Source organism: Brachyhypopomus gauderio, chromosome 16 (genome assembly GCF_052324685.1).
Source record: "Brachyhypopomus gauderio isolate BG-103 chromosome 16, BGAUD_0.2, whole genome shotgun sequence".
Lineage (NCBI taxonomy): Eukaryota > Metazoa > Chordata > Actinopteri > Gymnotiformes > Hypopomidae > Brachyhypopomus > Brachyhypopomus gauderio.
In genome coordinates, this window is record NC_135226.1 from 19,319,293 (window position 1) to 19,345,779 (window position 26,487).

At 49.8% G+C, this 26,487-nt stretch overlaps 1 protein-coding gene and 1 long non-coding RNA gene across 5 annotated transcripts in view; one reads left to right on the top strand and one right to left on the bottom strand.

Moving 5' to 3' along the window:
* The window catches only part of sgsm2 (small G protein signaling modulator 2), a 31,502-nt gene that overhangs the window by 1,378 nt on the left and 3,637 nt on the right, over positions 1 to 26,487 (top strand). The window contains exons 2-18 of one of the 4 annotated variants that reach the window (XM_076977373.1): positions 2,535 to 2,610; positions 15,119 to 15,287; positions 17,513 to 17,677; positions 17,803 to 17,870; positions 17,997 to 18,145; positions 18,229 to 18,363; positions 20,312 to 20,436; positions 20,561 to 20,628; positions 21,247 to 21,410; positions 21,925 to 22,057; positions 22,401 to 22,535; positions 24,691 to 24,850; positions 24,963 to 25,027; positions 25,115 to 25,260; positions 25,359 to 25,487; positions 25,608 to 25,790; positions 25,896 to 26,264. In XM_076977373.1, the coding sequence (XP_076833488.1) occupies positions 2,535 to 2,610; positions 15,119 to 15,287; positions 17,513 to 17,677; positions 17,803 to 17,870; positions 17,997 to 18,145; positions 18,229 to 18,363; positions 20,312 to 20,436; positions 20,561 to 20,628; positions 21,247 to 21,410; positions 21,925 to 22,057; positions 22,401 to 22,535; positions 24,691 to 24,850; positions 24,963 to 25,027; positions 25,115 to 25,260; positions 25,359 to 25,487; positions 25,608 to 25,790; positions 25,896 to 26,264 (2,439 nt within the window). Of the gene's footprint in view, positions 1 to 2,534; positions 2,611 to 4,395; positions 4,514 to 4,573; positions 4,703 to 15,118; positions 15,288 to 17,512; positions 17,678 to 17,802; positions 17,871 to 17,996; positions 18,146 to 18,228; positions 18,364 to 20,311; positions 20,437 to 20,560; positions 20,629 to 21,246; positions 21,411 to 21,924; positions 22,058 to 22,400; positions 22,536 to 24,690; positions 24,851 to 24,962; positions 25,028 to 25,114; positions 25,261 to 25,358; positions 25,488 to 25,607; positions 25,791 to 25,895; positions 26,265 to 26,487 lie in introns of those variants that run through there. The other 3 variants (XM_076977376.1, XM_076977374.1, XM_076977375.1) reach the window with 3 other exon arrangements.
* On the bottom strand, positions 114 to 4,176 carry LOC143478413 (uncharacterized). Its single transcript, XR_013121744.1, has 3 exons — positions 3,045 to 4,176; positions 2,092 to 2,669; positions 114 to 1,527 (listed from the first exon to the last, which is right to left on the bottom strand). It is a non-coding gene; the product is annotated as an uncharacterized LOC143478413 (long non-coding RNA).

Genomic DNA, 26,487 nt, shown 5'->3' on the forward strand with positions numbered 1-26,487 from the left:
TTAAACATTGTTTAACATTTAATAAAGAAATACTTCCTTGTGCTTTGAGCTTCATCCGCGCCCTTATTTGAAGTTTTAGGGATTCTTCACATAAGTCGTTTATGGTTCCCACCAGTCCGGGCGAGTCGAGCTATTTTCACCCTTTTTGCTCTAAAGCACTAAAGGTACCCCAGTGGAACAGTATAATGGAAACCACTTCAATCGTTATCAGGGAAAATGAGCTTTTTCTAATTATTCCCATTGGCTCACTCATTTATATAATTTGCTTTCCAGCTTGTATAAATGCACATTGATTTCACAACACAGTAATTGGGAGAGTCCGAATGCCATATACGTTTTGGGACATACTTGTGACCCTTTAATCAGTGAATGAATCCATGGCAACTGATAAAAACCCAAAGAGAAAGGACCCTGGCAAACCTGAAATGGGTTATTTTTGGATTTTGGCACATCGGGAATATTCCTGAAGTCATGTGGCGCATAGAATAGAAATATGCTTTTAAAAATCTGCTCTCTTTGGGTTTCACCTCAGGACTCTGTCACTTTAAGCTACAGTCAGCTGTCTCCTTGTTGCCTAGGAACTGAAAGCATCAGCAGCTACCTAAGAGTTCAATAGCATCAATTCACATTTCTACAGCCGCAGCTTGGAGTGACTGTCCAAGGTGGATTTCACCACGCTGAATCTGATGCTCTTTGTCTTGCGGTTTAAAAAAATATACATATATCGCTCTATCTCCACATATGTATCTTCTTTTATGTGCACTTTACTGATAAGCATAATTGGGAAATTATTTAACTTCTCTTTTGACGTTATTGAAAATTACTGCCTATGTGAGTTTCTTTATGCCCTTCATGAGGTAATATTTTAGCAATAGTCTCCCAAAATAACCTGGCAATCCAAGTTAAATAGCAACGAATAGAACTGAGCCATCTTGGTGTTCGGAGCAGTGTTTCCGCGTAAACTGTATCACCTGTGTAAAGTTCTTGTTAAAATGCTTATAACAGAAGCCAGTTGATTGTTGCCGTTGAAAAGAAAAGACCTTAGCATGATGTTTTTACACTGACATTGCTTACTGGCAAACACCTTTCTTCAATTGGTCCTTGCATAAATTTTTTCTGCCCCTTGTTGAGGTTTCTAGACTTTCCAGACATTCTAGACTTTATATTCCAACTATTATACTCACTGCCACTAATGATTGCTTAATTGCGCTTTTGAATTGGAGGCAGAATGTAGTCTAACTCTTCCACGGCGACGTCAGGGCAGACGTGGGAGGCATCTGGAGCGCTGAGATATCTTCATGTACTATCCTGGTGCTGACTGACAGGCCCCTGACAGCCTTTTTATCTTCTAGCTGTATTAATCCACGAATAACAGCTTCATTAAAGCCATTGTCCATGCTGTCAGCTCAGGCAGAAAATAGGGCTTCAGCATCCTGTGTCAGTAAAAGTCTCGACAGACTCTCCTTCACGTTCCACTCGTATTTCTCCTCCATGGCCTCCTGTTCCACCCTGCTGGATCAAACCGCCCTGAAACGCAGAAGGTAATTGGGTGTGTGTGTGTTCGTGTCACCCGCTCTAATTGTTGGGTATGTATTTAAAATCTTGGATTAGATGGACAAGCAACAGAGGTTGTCGGAACCTGTCCTGCCAGTCAACCTGATAGTGCTGCAGAGGTCAGAGGTCAGCTGCTAACAACACAGAGACAAGGGACTTTGTGCTGAGTCGTCCCCCACACTTACTGCCGGACTGACCACCAGTAGCCTACTCGTGCAATATTGCTTCTGAATTACTCTGAGCAGTTCTCTGCACTTCTACAGGTGTGTACAGGTGTGTGAACACTGTGCACAGCCTGAATTGTAACCGCTGGAATACAGCAAACCCAACAGATCCTAGATGCTGTCAGACGATCGATATTTTAATGTAAATGTGCCCCTAATAAAATGTAACTGAGAAAGCATCTGTATCGAATCGAATTTACTGTCATTTAAAAGTTCTCAAATGTAAAGTAAGAAGCAACATTCGCTGAAGTAATTATTTTCCACCAGTGCCAATATCAGTTCCACCTAGTTGAGAACACAATGAACCTGCTACCTTGTGACAGCCAGAATCAGCGAGAGTGATGCTGTATGATACAGTTGTCAGCCACGTCCATGAAAGCCACTCTCGTCCCTTTGCTCGTCTGCCCCAGGAGGGTTCACGCCCCATTCTGCCACAGTGCTGTAATTACTCCGGTCCTTTCTACTAATTATAAAAGAAAGAAAAAAAGAACTGACACGAGGGTCATGATTAATTAGACAGTCTAGGACTCTACTTACAGTGGGAACAGACTGAAATGATGAAGCCTTATTTCATGTGGGTCTTTGCACTCTGAGGGGCAACTGGATGATTTCTTAAAAGCGTTAGTGGGTTTTTATTTTCCGTTTCATCAGGAGATGTCGGGCTTTCTTGCACGGGCGTGAGGCTGCTGTCATCTTGAAGTTTGTTGTGCTGCTTGCCATAGTGATGATGTGACAGTGATGGCTCTTCATTTGCAGGTGAAGCAGATTATGGAGGAGGCCGTCACCAAGAAGTTTGTTCATGAAGACAGTAGCCACGTCATCGGTCTGTGCAGTGAGTATCAAGATCTTGAATGTCTCCTTCATCCCCTTTTCTCACAGATGCCAAATATACTAGACAAAACAGAACAGACAAAATGCCATATGGTGGTTATTATTGCTACCTATTGTGATTGTGATCTATTGTCCAATATATTACAAGCATTGCTGCACACTTAATATGACATGGTTCAAGATTGGTCTACATTATCTTGAACTGAAAAGATATGTCTGTAAGATAACAACTCGAAGAACGTCTGTTGACATCAGCCCAACTTAACTTACCTAAAACCTAGGATTAGTTTAAGATTAGTTTTTTGAATACTGATCTGAAATCAGTCATTAGTGGAACCAGTCCAGTTAGGGAAACCCGTCTGACTCTGGGTGACTAGGTGGAGCTTTGGAAGGGCACCAGCAGTAAGGCTGAAGCATCTGGTGCTGGTGACTCACCTTTCTCTCATCCAATGGGAGGGAGAGGGAAGGACCTTGGCAAGACGTTATGATGTCATTATGTCCGAACGGACTCTGTGCTGCGTGTCACAGACCCCCTGCTGAATGAGTCCAGGACTGAATGTCTGCCACGTTCTGACCGGAGACTCCGGTTTAAATGCCGACTGGTGACCTCCAGCTGTCTCCAAGGAAGCTGTCTCAGGGGAATCTGTGTGTAAGAGGTGATCATTATGGGGGAGAAGGTTTGTAGGCAGTTCCCCAGGGCTACCTTTAACCTGATTAGCAGAAGACCCCTTTTAAGATCATTCTCAATTTAAGATTTTAACTGTCAGTCTGGAGGTGAGCAATGCTTAAAATAGTACATTGACTTAGTCCATAGTTCTCAGACATATGGCTTTTGAAATCCTTGTTTGACTGCTCTTGATATATTCTTAGTGGCTGTGTTCACGGGTGTGATTTGTGACAGCACTCACAGTGATGGTGTAAAGCAGTGTCTTCAATCAGCGATGCGTGATTATCACGTATAATTCACTGTTGCTACAGCAATGAACACATTTTAATTCAGCCCTTCTCTTCATTAAGTCTGGATCAGAGGGAGTGAGCTGGATGATCTTTGCCATGTAAATGCTGCAACGATGGCTATTTGGGACTGGCCCACTAGTTCAGTGTGGGATCTTCCGTCTTTTCACTCCGAAACTGGATTGCTGAGCTTTAAAAGAAATGTCTCCTAACAGCTCACTGTCCTACTGTGGCGTTTTTGACACGGAGAGCTTCATTTCAGTCCACCTTCACACCCTTCAAGATCTTTCTCTTTTCTGGATGAGAAGACGCTGAAGTGATCTGATACCTCTATAACCAAACCTAAAAATGCTGCCTGCCAGGGACCGGGCATGGAGCCCCAGATATGAGTGTGCGCTGCGTTTGGTGGCGAGGGAGAGTCGTGATGGCGAAGGTGTGGTGGAGTTCTGAGGTTACCCCTCTGGGATCGCCGCCAGGCACTATCAGCACGACAGAGGAAGAGCGTGGCTCTCAGACCCGAGCTGCACACCACATCCGCTCTCGCACACGGCAGCGCCCCTGCGGAGGGAGTGGGCGGTCGACCCCTGCCACCACAGAGGCGTGCGGCCATGATTCAGTGCATTTCGAAGCGCTTGTGATCTTTTTTTTTTTCGGAGGGGGAAGCTGATGAAAACGAGACGGGGCCAAAGCGGAGGATGAGAATGTTCCTCAGATGGAGGAGGTGTGAGGGACGCTACAGGAAACAGGAGGAGACCGGGAAGGTGCGGCTTTCTCCCGGATGCTTTCTTTGTGTTTTTCTTGCTCTGTGAGAAACTGGATGACGGCCGATCTTCGGAAACGGAGTCCTGCTTTGCTGGTGAAATCCCGAGGAATGCAAGAGAATCACGGAGATGAGTGGAGAGAGACGAAGGACTGACGTCTGGTCTCACGCCGGACGAGTGTGCTCAGAGGTGCGGCTGTGACATCATGTGCCGGGAACTAGCTGCCTGTTCTGTGGTGGAGTACACACTGTCCTGCCGTCTCCATGACGCTGCCTCATTAACCAATGACAGGCCAGCGGTAGCTGCAGTCCTGATGCTGCCACTGTGTATCTGATGTGTACCTGTGTGCCTGTGTCAGCATGTGTGCATCAGCGTTTGGTGAGCGATTTTCTAAGAAACTCGCACAACGCTTTGATTTTCCAGGAATGTTTAATGATTACCTAGACCTCGATGTGTCGGAGAACTATTCAGTTTCAGTCTCCTCAAATTGTTCACCTCAATATTCTTAGCCAACACTTTTAGAAGGATTTACTGTTTTAGAAGTACATCCCTTTTTCTGTAGAAATCAGCAATTCCTTCTACAGTTGCTAACAAACCATGGGCTATCTGAGGTCAGTCGGCTCTGGGCTCGAGTGTGGGCGATGTCGAAAGCCATTAGGAATGGTTGGGAATCAAATTACAATTTGTTGTATGTTAGTTTCAACTATTGAGGGCTTCAGCTATTGAGGGCCTCTAGTGTTATGCTAGTCTTATTTGGAGCTTATGAATGAGTAATATGGATGTAATTGAACAAATCCCTGCCATCATAAGATTGGTTGTGGTGTACTTCAATAGTACTTAGTCTAAATCTCCCCCCGTGTTGCCGTCATCAATATAATATATGGTTTCATTTCCATTTGAGCGTTTGAGTTTTTATGTTAATGTCCTGCTAGAAGCTTTAATGCTGTTGTGCCCACTTCACAAAGTGGCACATCAGCGTTTGTATTTTGGAGTTCATCTCCTCATCCGAGGCCAGCACCACTAGATTATCTTTTCCCAGCATTCAGAACCCTGGCTAACCAGGCAAGACACGAGTGCCAAGGCGTCACATCCCTCACATCCTGATCTGTGGAGTTTCAGGAAATCAAAACAATGCTCCAGAACCTGAGGAAGTGCTGGGTGGTACCAGCCAGCTTCTCCTGTCGAGGGCTGATCCACACGACAACGCCGGCGTGCACCTGATAATGACGTTACGGTCCATGTGCTGTGTCCCAGACGTCTGAATCCCTCAATATCGGGAAAAAGAACGAAAGTTTGCAGACGGCACATCGAACACCTGCAACACGGCACAGTAATGAGGCGGTAATGAATGAATGAATGGAGATGTGAGTCACTTTTGGTTACCCAGTGTGCCTCTGCTGCTGCTCATTCTACAACAAACCTTGAGAATACTGAAAATGGGTCTTACTGAGTCCAGAATTGAAATTGGGCACGGCATGGATTGAAGACAACAAAGAAGCTGATTTCATTCAGTCACGATGTGGTGTACATCACAGGGTCTACTGATCTTCGCCGAGTGTACCAGGCATCAGGGAATCCTATTAAAGGATGCTAGTTTTTTTTTTTCAACTCAGACCTTTTTAAGTTTGTTTTTCTCTTCGTTCCATTTACATCCACCAGTGTTACTGTCCAGAGAGTCTTACATTAGTGTTTTGTCTTTATCAAATACATATCCTCATGTAAAAATGGATGGGTCGGTGTTAAGAATAGTGTTAAGGGTTAGCCAAGCACCAGCAAATGGAGTAAAAAGACGCTTTGTTAATACATAAATGCATATTTAAGTGCTTAGTGAGTCTTCTTCAGTGCATAGCAGTGAACCACGTGTATCTGGAATGGTCCCTGAAGCCAAATAATGTCCACGCAAGTCGCGTTTGATTCACAGAGCTGGAATGCAGAGTCAGTAAGCGTCACTGGTCCAGTTATTCTGAAGCTGACCTTGTACACAACATGTCTGATGGTCCGGTGATAACAACCGGTGACACAGAGCCCGATCTTTTCCATTTCACCTCACCATCACCTACACTGACGCAGTATTTTCAGCCAATGAGGATTCTGAAAGCGCATCCTGTAAGTAATTTGCTTTGCAAAATGTCACATCGTGGCTCAGTTAGACAGGCCAGCCATGGGAAGTCTGATTACGATTGGGATTTAAAGACGAGCTCTGCACGTCACTAGAGAGCTTGCAAAAGGCTCAGGTATTCCACCGATTACTGGCCATCTCCATGACAACACAATCTCTCAGCAGATATTTGGGTATGTCTAGGGCTATTACATACAAATGCACTCAAGTGAACATACACCAAGCAAACACACACACACACACACACACACACGTGCAGACAGAGGGTTATATAACGTCCCTCTCTCAGTGATCTTGTTTAGAGTTATTTCTGGACCACTGGGGACCACATGGCCTATACTAACGATGCCGCCCATCACGGTGGCTGAAACACGGCGTGTGGGTCTGTGACTTTTGGGGCTGCTGTTCTCTGGGGGGCGGGGTCTGACCCCCAACACCCACCCAGCCCCCCTCCACGCCCTCGGTGTGACATGACTCCCCTGGCACTGCTGTTGCCACACTAGGGAATGACATCAAACATGCAGGCGATCGATATAGCTCACATGGGCACCCCGGGGTCACCTCCCCTCTCGTTGTGTGTTCTCTCTGATTCTGCTCTAACCCCTTGGGGTGTGTGTGTGGATACTGCTCAGAGGAAGACTCTCTGACATGGTACCACTCCGCTGAGCCCAGGGGAGGCTCTTCTACGCTCTCCTTGCTGTCCTCTTCCTTGTGTATTATGGTCTGGAATTTGCAGATTCTGTTGCTGGTTAGATTCCTGCTTTGGCCACTAGTGGTCGCTGTAACTGGATGATATGGAACCGGTTTCTTGGGTGGACTGAACTGGCTTTGCAGAATTTCATTTTGATTTGTTCTCTGGGGTTCCCTGGAGTCAGTCAATGCACCTGTCGCGTGTGTGTTTAAGTGTGTATGTGTTTGTGTTTGCTGATGTATGAATGACTGAAAAGGTAGACTGAGACTTATAGCTCTGCTGTGGGATTTAGAGGCTATCGGTTGCTTCTATCACCTGTTTAACACTTAAACACCCCCCCCCCCCCCCCACACACACACACACACACAATGCTGTGAGCACATTATTTCCAGACAAGTTACCAAAATGTTTGTCTTGCTCAATTTAGCACCATCAAAGTGCACCCAAGCTTTACTTTGAAGTCTCGGCTCTATTTCTGTCAAGCTGATACCACCACCTCCACCAAACTTACTCTTCCACACCCACACACCAGTCCTGTTCACACTCACACACCCACACACCAGTCCTGTTCACACTCACACGCCCACACACCAGTCCTGTTCACACTCACACGCCCACACACCAGTCCTGTCCACACTTGCACTAGCTTCCCTGAAGCAGTTGCAAGGCCACTCCTGGCATTCATAAGCCTCTTGTGAAAGATTTGACTGCTTTGACGTGATTTGAAGCAGCACACTGCAGCTCTCTCTCCCAGACGCCACTCCTGTGTTCCTGGGACTTCCTGTCTCCTGAGCCCATGACGGAGCGGGATGCTCAGGATCGCTGAAGGGAAGTGAAGCGGGAGAGTGAGTTCTGGAGCGTCGTCCCGCACCCGTTAAATATCAGGAGGAGGAAGAAGGATCGACTGTGCATGTGCAAAATGTGTGAGGGAGCAAGATGGAGATTTATCTGTTTAATATTTTTCTTTGGATAGGCCTGGGAAATAACCCATCTCTTTCTCCCGTAATAACGCTTGACATTTCCAAACAATATTCAATCATTTTTATGTGGCTCTTCAGCGAGGGCATCGTGTGAAGAAAGCGTATCGCTATAGGCTAATGTAGCTACAGTTCTGACTATGACCCTGCAATGTTCTTAAGGAGAAACTTAAGCCTGCTCTTTTCATTACTGTGAGAATGCTAATGCGATCCTTTTGTCAGACGTGTCCTAATATTGTTTCTAACCATCTTTGCTAAGAGAGAATAGATGAATATAGCAGCATTTGCATACAGAAGGAGATCAAGACAGTAAGGGAATGTGTCTGCGTGTTTGTGTGCGTTAGTGTGTATGTTTTGAGGGGTGGGTTTGGGAAGTAAGTTGATGGTGATCAGGTTGTGTGGAATCCCAGGAAGTAATCTACCATTGCATTAACCAATGGAAGCCTTCTGTTGCATTAACCAATGGCAGCCTTCTGTTGCATTAACCAATGGCAGCCTTTGCTTCTATTGATGGCCCTGTTACACGCCAGTCATAATTGTAATCGAGTCTCTAACTCAATGGTGTCCACGAGCCCCCCCACCTCCCGTCCCACTCAGCACTGGGCAATAATCTCTGGTGTTATACGTCAGCTTGGGTCGGGTAGTCATACATCACATTCACTTCCATAGACTTGGCTGCCGTGTGTGTAGCGTAAGCTGTCACTCTGAGAGATCTGCACAGCTTCGACCGGTACTCGACTGGTCGAGCTGTCCCTCGGAGTGGGCAGAGGGCGAGGCGAGTCGATGGATTCCAGTTCGACCCGTCGGTTTTGCTGCGGTGAGATCAGATATAAGTCCAACTAGTGACCCGCTGTACCGTTCTGCCTGCTGGTTGAGAAATTATGCCTCCGACAGACCGTCTGAGAGGATCAATATTTAATCACATGGTGAGGGAGTCTGGCCTAAGAAGGCAAGGGAAATGAGTAGAGACTCAGGAGTTGGGAGGGGATGAGAGGTGTGAGCCCCCAGGTGTCCTGCCTCGACTGGTGGCTGCTGTAGTCTTCCTGCTTGCCACCTTTTGGATGATGTTTAAACGGGTGCAAGGGCGATGATTGCTTGGCAGGAAGCTGCCGACAGGTCTGACACAGGTTAGGGTCGTTTAGCAAGTGTGACGCATACGGCACGCTAAAAGAACGTGTACGCGCCGCGTGTTAAGCGCGCTCGGAGTATGTGCGCTCACGTCCATGCCTACGTGTGCGTGCGTGACTCCATGCGTGTGAGAGAGGTTTAAATAGCCCACTATTTTAGTTCGTTCTGAGAGAGGTGTGCTTTAACACTCTCTGCTTGTTAGCGTCTCTCTCGCTGACTGCATTGTGCTGCTATTCTTAACGGCCTCTCTGTGGTTGCTAATTTTCACTCAGCGCAAATAGTATGCAGTGCAGGTTAGCGCCGTACGACATACATTTCCACAGTCATCTTCCTGTTGATGGTTGGAATAGGGTCCTATTGGGTAAAGAGATGGTGGGGATTCCTTGTTTAAGAGTAGTGCCCATATTCCTACTAAGCTGAAGGGCTTGGCTCGGATAGTTGTCTGTGCCGTTACTCTGTGCTCCCTCACACTATGATTACGTTACTCTCAGCTCCTCCGTGGGTCCCTTAGCAACACAGAAGTCACACAGCATTGTCCATCTGCTTCTTCTGCAGACTTTGTGTACGTGTGTGGTCTCCTACTTTGGGTGGAGGTGGTCCTCAGACCCCGAGCATCTCTACCCACCAATAGAGGATGCGAGCTGCATTGTGCAGGAGCCATGAGCGTGCTCCCAAACCGCTGGGAGCTGACGGAGGAGTCTCCTCCCATTCTCCTTTTTGCCCTGCCCACCTCCACCTTACTTGCTATGCAGAGTTTCTGTACACTGGGAGGACTACGTGCCTGGGTAGGCCACATGCCCCACACAGGTCCCAGATCAGCCAGTTCTGCATAACCCACTGGTTTGTCCAAACCTTTCTTGGAGCATCTATGAATGAGTACATGTATATATTATCAAGAGGCTTCAGATCACTAAGAGTTTGTTTCTGGAATATTTTGTTCCACTGTGAGAAGGTGATAAGAATGTGGACAATATTCCTCTGCATTACATCATAGCCCTACATGATCAGCGTTGAGGTCCGCCAGGGAACTCGTGGCATTGTTTAGTCATGTTTGCTTCTTGTAAAAATTTGACACAATTATAGCTATAAGACAAAACATAATCTCTAGCTCTACTGTAACTCTACTCTAGCTTTATGCTAGCTCTACTGTAAGTCTAATCTAGGTTTATGCTAGCTCTGCTCTAACTCTACTCTAGGTAAATGCTAGGTTTGCTCTAACTCTACTCTATGTTTATGCTAGCTCTGCTCGAACTCTACTCTAGGTTTATGCTAGCTCTGCTGTAACTCTAGGTTTATGCTAGCTCTACTCGAACTGTACTCTAGGTTTATGCTAGCTCTACTCAAACACTACTCTAGGTTTATGCTAGCTCTGCTGTAACTCTAGGTTTATGCTAGCTCTACTCGAACTCTACTCTAGGTTTATGCTAGCTCTGCTGTAACTCTAGGTTTATGCTAGCTCTACTCAAACTCTACTCTAGGTTTATACTAGCTCTGCTGTAACTAGGTTTATGCTAGCTCTGCTGTAACTCTAGGTTTATGCTAGCTCTACTCGAACTCTACTCTATGTTTATGCTAGCTCTGCTCAAACTACTCTAGGTTTATGCTAGCTCTGCTGTAACTCTAGGTTTATGCTAGCTCTACTCGAACTCTACTCTAGGTTTATGCTGGCTCTGCTGTAACTCTAGGTTGATGCTAGCTCTACTCAAACTCTACTCTAGGTTTATGGGAGCTCTGCTGTAACTCTAGGTTTATGCTAGCTCTGCTGTAACTCTAGGTTTGTGCTAGCTCTGCTGTAACTCTAGGTTTATGCTAGCTCTGCTGTAACTCTAGGTTTATACTAGCTCTGCTGTAACTCTAGGTTTATGCTAGCTCTGCTGTAACTCTAGGTTTATGGGAGCTCTACTCGAACTCTACTCTAGGTTTATGGGAGCTCTGCTGTAACTCTAGGTTTTTGGGAGCTCTACTGTAACTCTAGGTTTATGCTAGCTCTACTCGAACTCTACTCTAGGTTTGTGCTAGCTCTGCTGTAACTCTAGGTTTATGGGAGCTCTGCTGTAACTCTAGGTTTATGGGAGCTCTGCTGTAACTCTAGGTTTATGCTAGCTCTACTCGAACTCTACTCTAGGTTTGTGCTAGCTCTGCTGTAACTCTAGGTTTATGCTAGCTCTGCTGTAACTCTAGGTTTATGGGAGCTCTGCTGTAACTCTAGGTTTATGCTAGCTCTACTCGAACTCTACTCTAGGTTTGTGCTAGCTCTGCTGTAACTCTAGGTTTATGGGAGCTCTGCTGTAACTCTAGGTTTATGCTAGCTCTACTCTATTATACTGCTGCAAACGCACTCCTCACTATCAATTCTCCTTTTCCCGACCACCAGCCTCATCTTCCCATCCCATCCACTCTTCTCTCCTCTCGCTCTACTTCCCACTATCTTCTCCTCTCTCCTTCTGTCCTCTCTCTCCCACTCTCCTCTCCTCCTCCCACTCTCCTCTCCCTCCCTCTTCCTTCCACTCTTTCTCCCTCTCTTCTACATGTCCCCTCACTCCCTCTCTCTCTCCTCTCTCTCTCTCTCTCTCCCCCCCCCCCCTCTCTCTCTCCTACTCTCTTCTCCTGTCTCCCTCCCACGTAACCCACAGCTGCCTGGTTCCTCTGTAATGTGGTTCATTACTGTCAATTACTGTGACTCATGACTCCAGCTTAGCAGTGCAGTACAGGTGGGTCCCCCCAGCAAAGTGCACAGGTGCCACACACACACACACACACACCCATCCACACACACACACACACACACACACACACACACACACACACACACACACACACACATACTCACATGCTTCCAGGGATGATAATCAGCACTTATTATAACCATCAGCCAGTGTAAAGACATTAAACTGTGTACACAAACACTCACACACAGTATACATAAAATGAATGTATGTCCTGAATCCAGGTCGTACCAACAGGCCTTCCACCGGCGCCATGCGTAAAAAGCGAAACGATTGTGATTTGGTCTGTCTGCCCACGTTTGGTCCACCGCTCACATGCAGCCATGGAGAATTGTGCCTCTGCCTTAATTAGATCTGCTAACGAGCTGGAGGGGACCGAGCGGTGGAGGCGGTGGTGGTGGGCGTGGCCTACCTCTCTCTCCACCCTGCAGGCTGTAGGGAGGTGGGGAGCCGTCAGCCATTAACGCACCATTATAGCTCCTGCTGTCACTCCCTGCAAAACCTCCGCGCTCCCTGATCAGACTGTGCTTGTTACGGTTGTGTGAGATGCACTCTGCGATGCACTAATTCTCTCTAAGTGGAAGATCTAATGGCTGAATCTTCATAAAACTCCGCTGCTCTGGCAAATCGGCCCTTTTCAAACTTAAATGTAATGGACTGATTTTTAACGTGCATTTGTTCACTTGAGGAGCACGACAACATTAGTGCAGCACAGTAATATTCAGAAGTACTGAAGTATTGAATCTGATGCACAGCAGAGTGTTGCTTTATTGGCTCTGATGTCAGCATATGTGAGTGCTTTTGTTTTTGCGTGCCTCGCTCTCTGTGTGTGTGTGTGTGTGTGTGTGTGTGTGTGTGTGTGTGTGAACACCGGTGACGGCGTGGGCGTTTACGCACACCCGGCAGCCGGGCACAATACCAGGCACGAAGTCATTATGTAAACACAGATTCGAGTGTGTTCAAGCTGTGTCAAACCCTCTACCCACCGTGCCCTCCCCCACCTCCACGCACCCCCCATCTCCTGCCCCGCCCACTGGGCCACGCGCAAGGCGTCCGAGCCACGGAGAGAGCCCTGGCCCGGCCCGTGGAAGCATTAGCTTTAGACGCTCCCTTTTTGGAAGGAGCAGTTAACACGCTTCAGCCTCCGGGGGGAAGCACTTAGCCAGCACTTAGATGAATCATCTGATCCACACGTGTAGCGGCAGGCCCCAGCGCGGCCGTTTGTTCGGCCCAGAGGCCTGGTTGCTGGAGGCCCCCCTGGCTAACAGACCCACTTAAAATGACGCCGCATCTGTCCTCCAGAGGTACCTGATGTCCAGCCTGTATTTCCTTATCCTTTATTTGCATGTTGCCTTATCACCTCCAACCCCCCCCCCCCCCCCCCCCCCCTTCCGTCCACCCGCCCCCTCAGGATTTAGTGTAATCTGTTTCTCTGATTCTTAAAGGGGAGATTGGGAGGCAGAGAGTGTTGAAGTGCTGGACCCGCTGTTGCTCGGCCAGCAATAAAAGAGCTATTACCGACATAAAACGGCGATTGCTCGGTCGACGCTGCGGTGGGGCCAGCGCCTCAACTCCTCCGAGACGTCGATAACATCCATCACGGTGAGAGGCAGAAGGCTGACTGGCTTTAGCAAACCTCGCAGCCTGGCCCATCGAGCATCATCTTTATTCTGCAGCCTCCGTGATTTATCGCGCGTACGCCGTCCCGACCCGTCGCCTCGTGCGTGACCGCTGTGGTCTTGAAGCGCCGAAGGCCTCTTTTGGTGTGCGAGACAGGAGTTATTTGAGCTGTAGGGCTGGGCTGGTTTTGTTTACCCACATCATCAAGGACCCGGCGGGGCTGCGGAAGCCGCGTCTGGGCTGAAGCCACGGCAGTAGCAGGTTGTTTGCTCTGTTCTCTCCTACTAAAATATTTACCAGTGCCCTGGTACCAGCCGGTAAGTCCAGTTGCCAGTGGTAATTGTGTTCTGCGCCAGTGCGTTCCAGTATGTCTGGGTACGCCCACACCATCCTGAAGAGAACGAAACGTCAAGTAATTACATTCATAATAAGATATCGCCCCCCCCCCCCCCCCCCCCCCCCCCCCCCCCCCCCCCCTCCATCCCCATTATCAGCTAAGTTCATTAAAAACCGAGGACTCTGGGATAGCTGGGGGTGGAGACGGGAGGATCTTAAACGAGCATGAACACTATATATATGTTCCAACCACCTTCTTAGAAAAAACCATTACGGAAAACGTCACTGTTAGAAACACTATTGTTAGAAACACAGGTGTCTAAACACAGTCTGTAGCCAGTCCGGCTCCTGTTAGCCATCTGCTAGCACTTCAGTGGTAATTTTCTGACGCTTATACCAGTTCAACACCCACCATCATGTCCCTGAAGTGCTGTGTTGAGAAAAGCTTTCCACTCCGATTGTATCGGTGTCAAAATAAAAGTCACAATCGACTTAGTTGGCCTTCCATTTCACTGCAGACAACAGTGGAAATGAACAAGAAGTACAATTAAAATGAACAGAGGAAATGGAAAACGAATGCACACAAATGTCGAATGTAGGAAGCGCAGGCACGGCAGACACAGCAGACCGAAAGGTGCACACCAGCCTGGTGTACTGACTTCACTGGTGGGACTGTAATAGACCTTCATAGCTTTAAGGCTTTTGATAGACACGTGCTAATATTGTTTATAAGCATCTTAGCTAAAACAAAAAAAGAGGGAGCAGTTGCACTTGGAAAGAGACCAAGAGAGCGGGGGTCAAGGGTCAGAATGCAGGAGGTCGTGTGGTGTTTGTGAGCTCGGGGCCGTGGAGGACCACCGGTATCTGCTTGGCAGATTTGGTCAGCACCCAAAGGGTGACCACCTCGTTAAGACTGCAGTCTATCGTTACCCACTCCTTAAACGAACATGTGCACCTCATGAAATACACCTGCCAGATATGTCTGTGTAATACAGTAGCAAGAGGGGCGAGCTGGACAGGTGTGTGCGTGTATATTCAGTTTATTCACAACGTATTTTAATTACGTGTGTAGTGTGTTGCATTTTTATTTCCTTATTATTGATGATGATGATGATGATGATGATGATTTGAATGACTCTCTTCCTCTTCTCCGGTATTGTTCTCCCCTCTCCTCTGTGTTCGCTGCTCCTTCCCCAGGCTCTATGGAGGCCTGCCTGGGTCACATGCTGAAACGCCGGGCCGCCGGCTTCCTCCGCAGCGACAAGGTCGCCGCCCTCTTCACCAAGATCGCCAAGGTGAACGCCACGGCGGCCGCGCTGTGCGCCAAGGTCCAGGAGCAGCTGCAGGAGCAGGCCGAGATTGGCAGGTCCGATCGCCCCGCCCCCCGTCATCAGCAGCGTCATCATCGCCGAAGCGACCGACCACTCGTGCAGTGATTTAAGGGCTCAAATTGATTTCAGAATGAAAGGTCATTAGGCAGAATGGTGGTGGGGGGGCTCGTGGAGGAGCTCGTCTTGATTGTGAGAGCGTTATTGTACTCGCCGAGCACTGGAGCTTCATTGTTTTCTTGATTTGCTTGTCATGTTCCTCCTACGGTGGCTCTCGGAGGTCTGAAATGTCATTAGGCAGCCTGAGCCACTCAGCACAGCCCCATCCCATCGTGCAGGCCAGATCTAATTTGCCAGATCCATTTTGGGTGCAAATTGCGTTAGCTGTGTGTCACATAGAGATGTGCGAGTAGATCTTTGGTGTGTAGGCAGTAAGACTGAGGTGGTCCCCCGAACCACAGCTTCTCCCGTGACACACACACACACACACACACACACACACACACTCCTTGCAGATTTACACCGCGCTCTGAGAGAAAAGAATCAGTATAACTCTATTACGTTTCTAAATCCTCAATGCCATATCTGAAATTTATGAATGTAATATAAACAAGCTAGTGGCTTTTCCCCACTTCCTGTTTATTTATTTTGATTGCCTGTTGCTCCCAGAGGTCTTTGCATTCTTCATAACGACAGTTCTGTGCTAGAGCTGCTGGGCCTTCCAGCTCTGGCTGCATAATCACGCAGTAAATCCCACACTGCACCCACCTTTATCCCGCTCGGCCGGATTTATTTGTTTGTTAGCTTTAAATGGTCTGAACGATCGCAGCACAGCGTGCGTTTTCTCGGGCAGGCCACGCTGGGATCGGCGCAGATGTCCGGTGCAGGCCTATTCGGTTTGGGTTCGGTTTTTGTTGCACCGGAATCTGTGACCATCAAATTCTGTGACCACAGACCAATGCTGCACATTTTTCTGCCTTTTACAAAGAAAAGCGTTTATACAAACCAGTCAGATATTGGAGCTCAGATTATTGTCCAAGCTTGTAATTGCTGGATATTATTACTGCTTCTTATGGGAAAAGAAGCAATGTTGGTCAGTCATGCTAACACGCCCTGGCATGTCTGAAAGAACAAAAAACATGTTAACATTTTACGCAAAAAAACATTTAAGAATCAACAGTTCAACACAAGTACCACGTTACATGAAATTAAATGCAAATTTCTAAAACATTTTGTGTCTGTATGCATGAGTTAGGCCCATCTAATATTTTTGAATACACTTACATTAACTTGCTCCTAAACTACATTTGTGTAGTTATCAGAATGTGTGACAACACTGTACTGTAACAGTACTCAACAACACACATTCAGATGTGTAACATCTCTCTGCGGTCAATTCAGTTGTCACAGATTTCGGTGTAACACTGGTTAAGTCCACGTCGGTCTGGACCTGCTGTTCCACATGTGTACGTTAGTCAGTTTAGGCCATGTGTAGGTGGTGTTCAGTGTGTCACTGTGGGTCAGGGCATCGGTGAGGTTGGATGTCGGCATTGTGACGTCCTCTCTGAAGAATCGGCTCTCGAAATCTCTCCCATAATTGCGGTGGTTTGACCTAAATGACCAGTTAAGAGTACGATGTGTGACACAGTAAACGCTTTTAAAGCGAAATACCCGGCTTTCCTGTAGTATTAGTCACTCCTTATTTCATTTAAGAAACCTGATGTCTGAGGTGAGCCTCACGACACAACCCATTCTGTGTGTTAGCGTGCTACCAGCACCCTGTGAAAGGCCTGTCTGGTCTAAGTGGCTGTGAATGAGGGTGTCGTGACTACTGGGTCTTGCTTGCCCGGCATGCTGCAGTCGAACTGAACCCTTTGAACCCCGCTGTTCTCCTGTGGATTTGCTGTGTGGAAAAGTACAAAGGATTCCCCCTGCAGATGGATCTACCAGGCCTGGTGACACAGGATATAATCCACCTTTCAGTTCCATGTGCATGCAGAGATACAGAAGATAAAATCAGAACACTTAAGTATTAAGTACATTTATGTATTTTTAAGTACATTCCTCCCTTGTCCAAACACCTCAATATATCGATTTTGCATTTATCATCCAGATCGCAAGCCATAGCACAACAGAACATATGGTTCTAGTCCCTTGGGACAAATTCCTTGGGCAGCATATTACCGCTTCACGGTTTTTAAATGCATCACTTAAACAGAACTTGCTGACCGTTAAGAATTTGTGTGGATGTGTTGCTCCCCAGGAGGAGTCAGAGCTCGGGGCAGGAGGCCCTTCGCAGGCAGGGGTCCACGGTGGGCCGCGGCCCCCAGCCCCTCTCTCCGCAGGCTCTCAAGCACATCTGGGTGCGCACCGCCCTCTTCGAGAAGGTCCTGGACAAAATCGTGCAGTGTATCGTAGACAACTCGAGGTGAGTCTGCTTCGCCCCACCACCGTCTGCCGTCCGCCTTGAAGGAGCTTGTGTTTGCGTTCCTTACACTTGTGTGACACTTCTTTACACTAAGAACACACGCTTGTGTTTCTCTGTGTCTGCAGTAAGTATTACGAGAAGGAGGCACTGATGCACGACTCTGTGTTCGGCCCGATTCTAGCGGCTCTGCTCGGTGAGTTCTTTCAGAGTATTAACCTTCAGGATATAGGATAAATTTTACTATTCTGCACTGCAGCATGTGTATATTTATATACATTTGAGGATTGTGCCCATGTACACGTACCGTTCTTAACTGTAGTCGGACCCTGTGCGTTGGAGTACACCAAGCTCAAGACGTCGGACCATTTCTGGACAGACCCTTCTGCCAACGAGCTCGTCCAGAGACACCGCATACACGGGGCCCATCGTGGCCAGGAGGCCTCGCCCGGCCGCAGGCCTGCTCTGGGGGTAAGAGTGGGGGGGGGCAGGGGCAGGGAGAGCCTCTCGTGGTGTGGGAGTAGGGGGCTAACGTCGTCTCTGCTGGGTCTCAGATCCGGAAAAGGCAGTCCAGTGGCAGCATGTCGGAGGACACGTGTGCAGCGTCGGCGAGAGAATACGTGGAGTCTCTTCATCAGAACTCACGTGTGCATCTGCTTTATGGGAAGAACAATGTACTGGTTCAACCGGTGAGGTCTTGTGCACACACACACACACACACACACACACACAGTTGCAATGGGCTGTGGGGTTGGGCGGTGGGGTTGGGGGGTGGGGTTGGGCGGTAGGGTTGGGGGGTGGGGTTGGGCGGTAGGGTTGGGGGGTGGGGTTGGGCGGTGGGGTTGGGGGGTGGGGTTGGGGGGTGGGGTTGGGCGGTAGGGTTGGGCGGTAGGGTTGGGGGGTGGGGTTGGGGGGGTGGGGTTGGGCGGTAGGGTTGGGCGGTGGGGTTGGGCGGTGGGGTTGGGGGGTGGGGTTGGGCGGTAGGGTTGGGGGGTGGGGTTGGGCGGTGGGGTTGGGGGGTGGGGTTGTGGGGTGGGGTTGGGCGGTAGGGTTGTGGGGTGGGGTTGGGCGGTAGGGTTGGGGGGTGGGGTTGGGCGGTGGGGTTGGGGGGTGGGGTTGGGCGGTGGGGTTGGGGGGTGGGGTTGGGGGGTGGGGTTGGGCGGTGGGGTTGGGGGGGTGGGGTTGGGCGGTGGGGTTGGGGGGTGGGGTTGGGCGGTAGGGTTGGGGGGTGGGGTTGGGCGGTGGGGTTGGGGGGTGGGGTTGTGGGGTGGGGTTGGGCGGTAGGGTTGGGGGTGGGGTTGGGCGGTGGGGTTGGGGGGTGGGGTTGGGCGGTGGGGTTGGGGGGTGGGGTTGGGGGGTGGGGTTGGGTGGTGGGGTTGGGGGGGGGTCACTACTGACATTCTGTTCCCTCCATTGAGCGTGGGTGGTATGTAGTAAAAGGCATTTGTCACATCGCTGATCAATATGACGTGATCAATAAGTCTCGGTCTGGAAAAGCCAGCCCACGCAGTGCACATGGTGCTGTCCTCAAGTCCTCCCTGGTGAAGAGCCCCGCCCCCTGCCTGTCCTCAAGTCCTCCCTGGTGAAGAGCCCCGCCCCCTGCCTGTCCTCAAGTCCTCCCTGGTGAAGAGCCCCGCCTCCTGCCTGTCCTCAAGTCCTCCCTGGTGAAGAGCCCCGCCCCCTGCCTGTCCTCAAGTCCTCCCTGGTGAAGAGCCCCGCCCCCTGCCTGTCCTCAAGTCACCTGTACTGATCCCTCCCTTTCCCGCAGTGGGGCTAAACATGTGCAGTGAGTTTACACGAACTAAAAACCTAAACACTAAATTGCAACATTTAAACGAAAAAGACTGATAATAGCTGATGTTTTTGGTGAAGTCATGCGGTTATGCCACCTCTCATCCTCTGCGTTAACCGATATTGCCACCTGGTACCGAATGACCCACGGCCCCGTATTGGTCCACGGCACGATAGGTGCTAAACTTGAGACTTACAGGAAGTCCAAAGGCGCAGAAGAATTTCTAGGTCAATTACAAAAGCTGCCGGAGCTCTTTGCAGCTCAGCCAACCACAAGATGGCTTGTAGGAAGTTTAGGAGGTCTGATACCTTTTTCACTTCAGCAACTTCTACTTTAAACTTTGCTACATTATTTAACAGCCCATTTCAGCTGGTAAAATAGGTTCATTTCATAACAGTAGGGTCATTCCGTAACAGCAGGGTCAGCAGTACTTACTGATGGAGCTTGGCACAAGGCACACTGGATCTGGCAAGAGTCTCACATGAATCAATAGTGTAAATGACCCAGGCCTGTGGGGAGAGGAAAGATTTAACTGTAATTCAATTTGGGTGTGAAGCATGATGGATGGCGTAGCAGATGATTACCATATTATCGCCTTCATCACCTTCATCACCCTCGTTACCATACCTGCCCACATAATTCCTTTCAGTCAGGTCACCGTTCATGAGTTCCTTTTGGCACTTCTCTAATTTACTTTCTTCACTTTATCTAGCAACATATTAGTTTTGCCCGGGTCACTCCGGACTGGAGAGCAGCTTCAGAAGGAGGACTCATAAAAACGTCCACATGTCCCTCTGAGCGCTGTGTGACTGGTTCACGTTGTGCGTGTGTCCATATGTGTGCAGAAGAAAGACCTGGAGGTTCTGCGCGGGTACCTGTCCCTGCATCAAACCGCAGAGACACTCACACTCAAATGGACACCTAACCAGTTGATCAACGGCACTCTTGGGGACTGCGATCTGGAGAAGAGGTAGCTAGTACACACACACACACACACACACACACACACACCCTTTGATTCAGCAGTGCAGCGGTGCGCATGTCACGTATGTTTTGTCACGTTGGCTGGTTTCCTGCTGTCTCCCTGTCTGCAGTATTTACTGGGACTACGCATTGACTGTGCCTTTAAGACAGATCGTCTGCCTCCACTGCCACCAGCGGCGTGAGTCTCACGTCCCTCCTCACGTCTCTTCCCACGTCCCTCCTCATGTCCCCCCTCACATCTCTTCCCACGTCCCTCCTCATGTACCCCCTCATGTCCCCCCTCACATCTCTTCCCACGTCCCCCCTCACGTCCCTCCTCATGTCTCTCCTCACGTCCCTCCTCACGTCTCTTCTCACGTCCCCCTCACATCTCTTCCCACGTCCCTCCTCACGTCTCTCCTCACGTCCCCCCTCACGTCTCTTCCCACGTCCCTCCTCACGTCCCCCCTCACATCTCTTCCCACATCTCTTCTCACGTCCCTCTTCACGTCCCTCTTCACGTCCCTCTTCACGTCCTTCAGCACTGGCTTTCTTCTGCATCCAAGCAGGACACCTTCCTGTTATGCTGAATTTCTCCCTTCATTTTTTTTTACTTTCAAAAAATAATAATAATTAGGATATTTATAGATCATAGATCATATCCTGCATCATGGTTGGTGTTATCACACACTCCTTGGTGACGGAGTGAGACTGGCTGCTGTCTGTTGACAAAAACAACCGTATCCAGAATGTAAATCACTAATTCCAGGCTGCGCTGTGTGTTCATTATGGTCTTTGACGCATGGATGTGTCTCAGCGGACTCTGGTGGGACTCTGGTGCTGGTGAGTCAGGACGGAATCCAGAGGCCACCGCTACACTTCCCCCCTGGCGGCCACCTCTTGGCCTTCCTGTCCTGCCTAGAGACGGGCTTGCAGCCCAGGGGTCAGCTGGAACCGCCCCTGTGGTCTCAGAAAGGCAAGGTGAGTCCTTCTGTTGTTCCTGAGAACTCGGGCTGTGGTAGAAACTCGCAAGGGAACACGTGCTCCGAACATTTCACCCACCTGCTGTGACCCAGACAAGCTTCCTCCCACTCCGATTAGCCCGGGAATCGTCCCTTTGCGGTTCGGCCAACTCTTTAGGATGAAGAACTGTCTTAAAGACAGTGCAGGTTTAAACCCCATTTTGTGTACAAATTCACACAGACCAAAGAAACGACAAAAACTACTGTCAGTATCGTTGCAGGTCCTGCGCTGCTGGTAATGTCTCGTTTTGGTCGTGTTTTTTTTTAAAAAGAAAAAACAAGCGCTAGTTGATTAGGTAATGCTAATCAGGCTTTCTGTCCCCAGTGAACTCTTCATCTTGCTGAAGGTTTCCACACTTTGCCCACCCCTAGCCTGGGTCCTGCTGCCCTGCTGTGTTCTATCAATTACAATTTGTTTTTGAGGTTACAACACTACCTTCTAATATGTGTGTGCGGTTGCGTTTGTCCGCTAGGGTAAAGTCTTCCCCAAGCTGCGTAAAAGGAACAGCACGGCACGATTGGTGGATCAGGATGGTGAAGGGGAGGAGCCTGTCGCCGCCGACTACGTGTTCCGCATTGTTTACCCGGGACACTGCCACGATTCCAGTGAGTTAGCTCCGCACGCCTGTCGCTGCTCTCGTACATTCATCCGCTCACCCCAACGTCCGTCCGTCCGTCCGTCCCTCTGGCTGTTCTCGCCCGGGTGTCTGAGCACCAGTGATTCAGCCGCGGACGCCGAATCCCTCGGTTTTCATATAGTGTTTTTTTTTATGCCCTGGGATATGACAGCTGTTGTGGGGGCTGCAGTTCGAGCCTTTACAACAGGCTCATCGGGTCTCGGGAATAATTCTGAATGGATTAACCAGGTGTGTCTATGTTCGCGCGTGTGTGTGTGTTCAGTGTGGTGTGGAGGTGGGTGCTAAACTGTGTTTTCTTATTGCCCGAGCAGTCACTATAAACTACCACCACACCACGGGCAGTCGAACGGCCTCCCTGGATGACGATGAGGAGGAAGAAGATAAACTTCACGCAATGATCTCAATGATCTGCTCGCGGAACCTCACAAACCCTAATGTCATGAAAGGTTTTTATCACGAGCGCTCCCATTCCACCTCTCCCCTCCCCCCACCCCGCAACACGCCTTCTTCTCTTGCTTCCGGATGCTTGGCACCCCCCCCCCGAGCCTTGTCCACCCACCCCATCCTGAGTCCAACAGTGCAGCAGGTCGTGGAGGCCAGCAGGGGGAGCTCCGCCCTCTCCAGCCACGCCACACGGTCGCCGGCCGTGCCCGAGCGCCCATTGCCATGGTAACAACCTCGCTGGGAACAAAGGGTCGCCCGGCACGCTGGCTCTCCACCGACGTCCTGCGGGTCCCGCATTTCGCACGTCCCCACGTTGGACGTGTTGTTGTTTTGCGGGAAAAGAAACAACGGGGTGAACGCTGTTGTTTTCATAAACTTTGGTTGCTGGGAACTCAGTCTATTTGTGTGTGTGTGTGTGTGTGTGTGTGTGTGTGTGCGTGCATGTGCACGTGTGTGTGTGTGTGTGTGTGTTTGCTTTTGCGAGAGAGAGCAGTTTGAAATCTCTCCCCCGATTCACCCCGCCAAACATCGTCACTTTTCCTCTTGCAGTCTTCCGTTGCTGCGGGTAACCTGCGCTGCCATGGTGACACATTACTGGCCTCCCTCTCTCCAGCGCGCGCACTCCGAGATCGGGGATCTGGCGTGGAGAGGAGGGCGGGTAGCTGCCTCTTCCTCCTCCTCCTCCTCATCCTCCTCCTCCTCCCTGCACTGTTGGGCTTCCACTTCCTCGCTCTGTTTCGTTTTGACCAAACTAAGTTCTTAAGAAACATTTAAAAATAATCACTTAAGTCTTTGGGTTTCACCTCTTGATTTGATTTGATTTGAACATGCTTGTTGACTTCTGCATGGGCAATTTTGCACTCCCCCCCCCCCGAATTTTTGTTATTTTCTTAGCGAATGTGTTCCTTCCTTTGCTTCTTTGTGAAGAGCGTGTGTACCCCTTCAGTACCCCCCCTCTTCCTCCCTCCTTCTCTCTCTGAGTTAACATCGTCTCTCCCTTCCTCCTGTGTTCAGCCGTTTTTTTGTTCTGCAATGCTGTTCACTGTAATTCTTCACTAACTGCGGTCACCTTTCATTACGACAGTCCGGTCCTGTGGGGTTCTGGCGTGGTAGACACGTGAATCGTTCCGTGAACATCGCCTGTTTGACCCTAGCCTTGTCACTCTTAAAACCCCCCGTATAGCCCACAAGAGACCCACCGGCGGCGAAATTCTGACTCGCTCTCCCTCCATAAATTTTATTTTTATTTTTTGGATTGTTTTGGTTTTCTTTTTGTTTGTTGGTGGCGTTCCCAGTGGAGACTGTTGTCTAAAGCAGGTCACCAGCTCAGACTTGAAGAATTAAGGTGAAGAGCATTTTCTCCCCGCCCACTGTCCAACTCTTGGTTCTGATGTCTCAAGCACATTTACATTTGGTGACACAACCCCCCCCCCCCCCCCCCTTTTTTTGGTTTGTCATGCCCCCCCCCCCCTCTTTGTCCTGTCGTCTGGTCTTATGCATCCTGCATGGTGGGAGGCGTGGCTTTGGGTCTCTCTCTCAGCTGTCTGAATGGCTGGCTGGGGCGTTGTAGTGGCGAGTTGTGATTGGCAGGTCTTCTGGCATGGCCCCTCCCCCTCACACTGTCCATTTGCCTTGTCCTTTTGGGTTTCTGTTCCTTCACACATGCATGCTACCTAAAGTCTCCTGTAACCTCCCTGTGTCTGTGTCTGAGCATCTCAGGGCTGTCAAGATCCCACCCCAAACGAGACCAATTGTCCAATCAGAGACATGAATGAACTCTGACGTAGAGGCTAGGAGTCTCTACCTTAATTGATCTCATGGTTGAGCTGAGAGGCCTGTTCTAATTTTATGACCATATTTATGAGTATCGGCTCTATCAGACTTTTCTAACGTAGCCGTGAGCTTTTGTTTGTCAAGCATAATCTTGCTGCCCCCGTAAAAAAAAAACAAAAACAAAACGAATGTGGATAAACTCAACAAAAGATTAAAATAATGCCAACAGTGCTGTTTACAGTCGATGAGACGTGAAACCCTGTGAAACTGTGGAGGACAAGTCCTCAAACGCTTCACCTTCTTCTCTCTCTCTCTCTCTCTCTCTCTCTCTCTCTCTCTCTCTCTCTCTCTCTCTCTCTCTCTCCCGTCTCCCTCTCCTCCTAGACCACGGGGACATGATGGAGATGCAGGGATTCGGAGGCAGCCCGTCGTCATGGCAGCAGGCCGAGTCCACCAGCCACGCGTCGTCGTGCCCGTCCTGCTCCACTAGGGGCAGCAGCGCGTCGGTGCAGCTCCCCCCGGGATGCACCTGTACGCACGACCGGTGAGGACGTACGCCTGGCCTCGCTCGCCACTCTCCCTCCGACGCGCTCCCACGTTCCCGGGGTCACCGCGCCCACACGACGCTAACGCCCGTTTCCTCTCTCTCTACCCAGAATTCCACTCAAGCTCCTGTGCCACAACATGAAGAGGCAGATCGTGTCCAGAGCGTTCTACGGCTGTAAGCTCGACCGCCGCTACACACACAGGCTTCCGTGTCCCCCTCAGACATCGGAATATGTCAAAAAACAAATGTCCTCCACTTTAGGGCTGGCCTACTGTCGACATCTGTCCACTGTGAGGACGCATCTGTCCGCGCTGGTCAACCACAACATCGTCCCCCCGGACAAACCCTGCGAAGCTTCTGGAGGCTTGAGCAAAGATGTCTGGAGCAAATACCAAAAAGACTGTAAGGTTAGTGTGGTGTGGTCACAGGCGTCCACTAGAGGGCAGCAGAACTTTTGACTGTACATGTCTGTTTATTTCTCCATATTTCACGTTTTTTTTCTTAGAACTACAAAGAGCTGGAGCTTCTGCGTCTGGTCTACTACGGTGGGGTGGAGCACGAGATCAGGAAAGAGGTGTGGCCTTTTCTGCTGGGCCATTATAAGTTCGGCATGGGGAAAAAAGACATGACCCAGGTAATGCCAGAGCTCGACTTCTTTGGAGGTGTTACAGCTGCAATTCAGTGTTGACCAGCAGGAGGTGCCACTGATCCTGCTCACAGCAGCAGGCCTGACCTCCACGCCCCTGTACCACAGATCGACGAGAAGATCGCCGCGCGATACCAGCAGGTGATGCGGGAGTGGAAGGCCTGTGAGATCATCGTGAAACAGCGGGAGAAGGAGATGCAGTCGGCCATCTTCGCCAAGCTGTCGTCAGGGAGCAGCATTGACAGTCACGTCATGAGGCTCGTCCACCGAGACTCCACCCTCAGTAACGAGGTAGGCCCCTCCCACACCTCCCAACAAGACGCACGATGCTTCTCGCTCACCGTCGCTACGCCTGGTCTCCATCGTCCCTGCGTGTTGCTTCCCCTCCGCGTGCAGGTGTTCATGTCGGTGGACGACCCCGACGGGCCAGGCCCGGACGCGGCCCGCAGGGGGCACGACACCCCCACCCTGACCGCCGTGGTCCACCCGGCCGCGCCCGACGACAGGGCCGCGGTGGAGTTCGACTCCCCGGACTCGGGCCTCCCGTCCTCCAGGAACTACTCGGTAGCGTCCGGACACTCCCAGATCCTGTCCAGCATCGATGATGGGCAAAGCATGGAGGAGGAGCCAGGAGACGAGGCCACGCCCAGAGAGGCGGGAGAGCAACGTGGGTGTGACTCGCTGAGTGAGGACCGGCTCTGCAGTCAGCTGGACAAGCTGATGACCGACAGCGAGAACTGTCCGTCGTCCTTTACGTCTTATACGGTAGTGACAGCCCCCCATTACTGACAAACAAGACAGATTAAGGGCCTGGGAATATTGCTGTAATCCAATGGTAACATCTTAGCTTTTCCTCACTAACAATTATTTATGTTAACAAATAATAATAATAAGTAATTCATAAGTAATTACTGATATAAAGAACAGCTCACTGAATCACCGTCCTGTTTCCTAGCACTAAGATGTTTTGAAAACCTCAATGTTCACG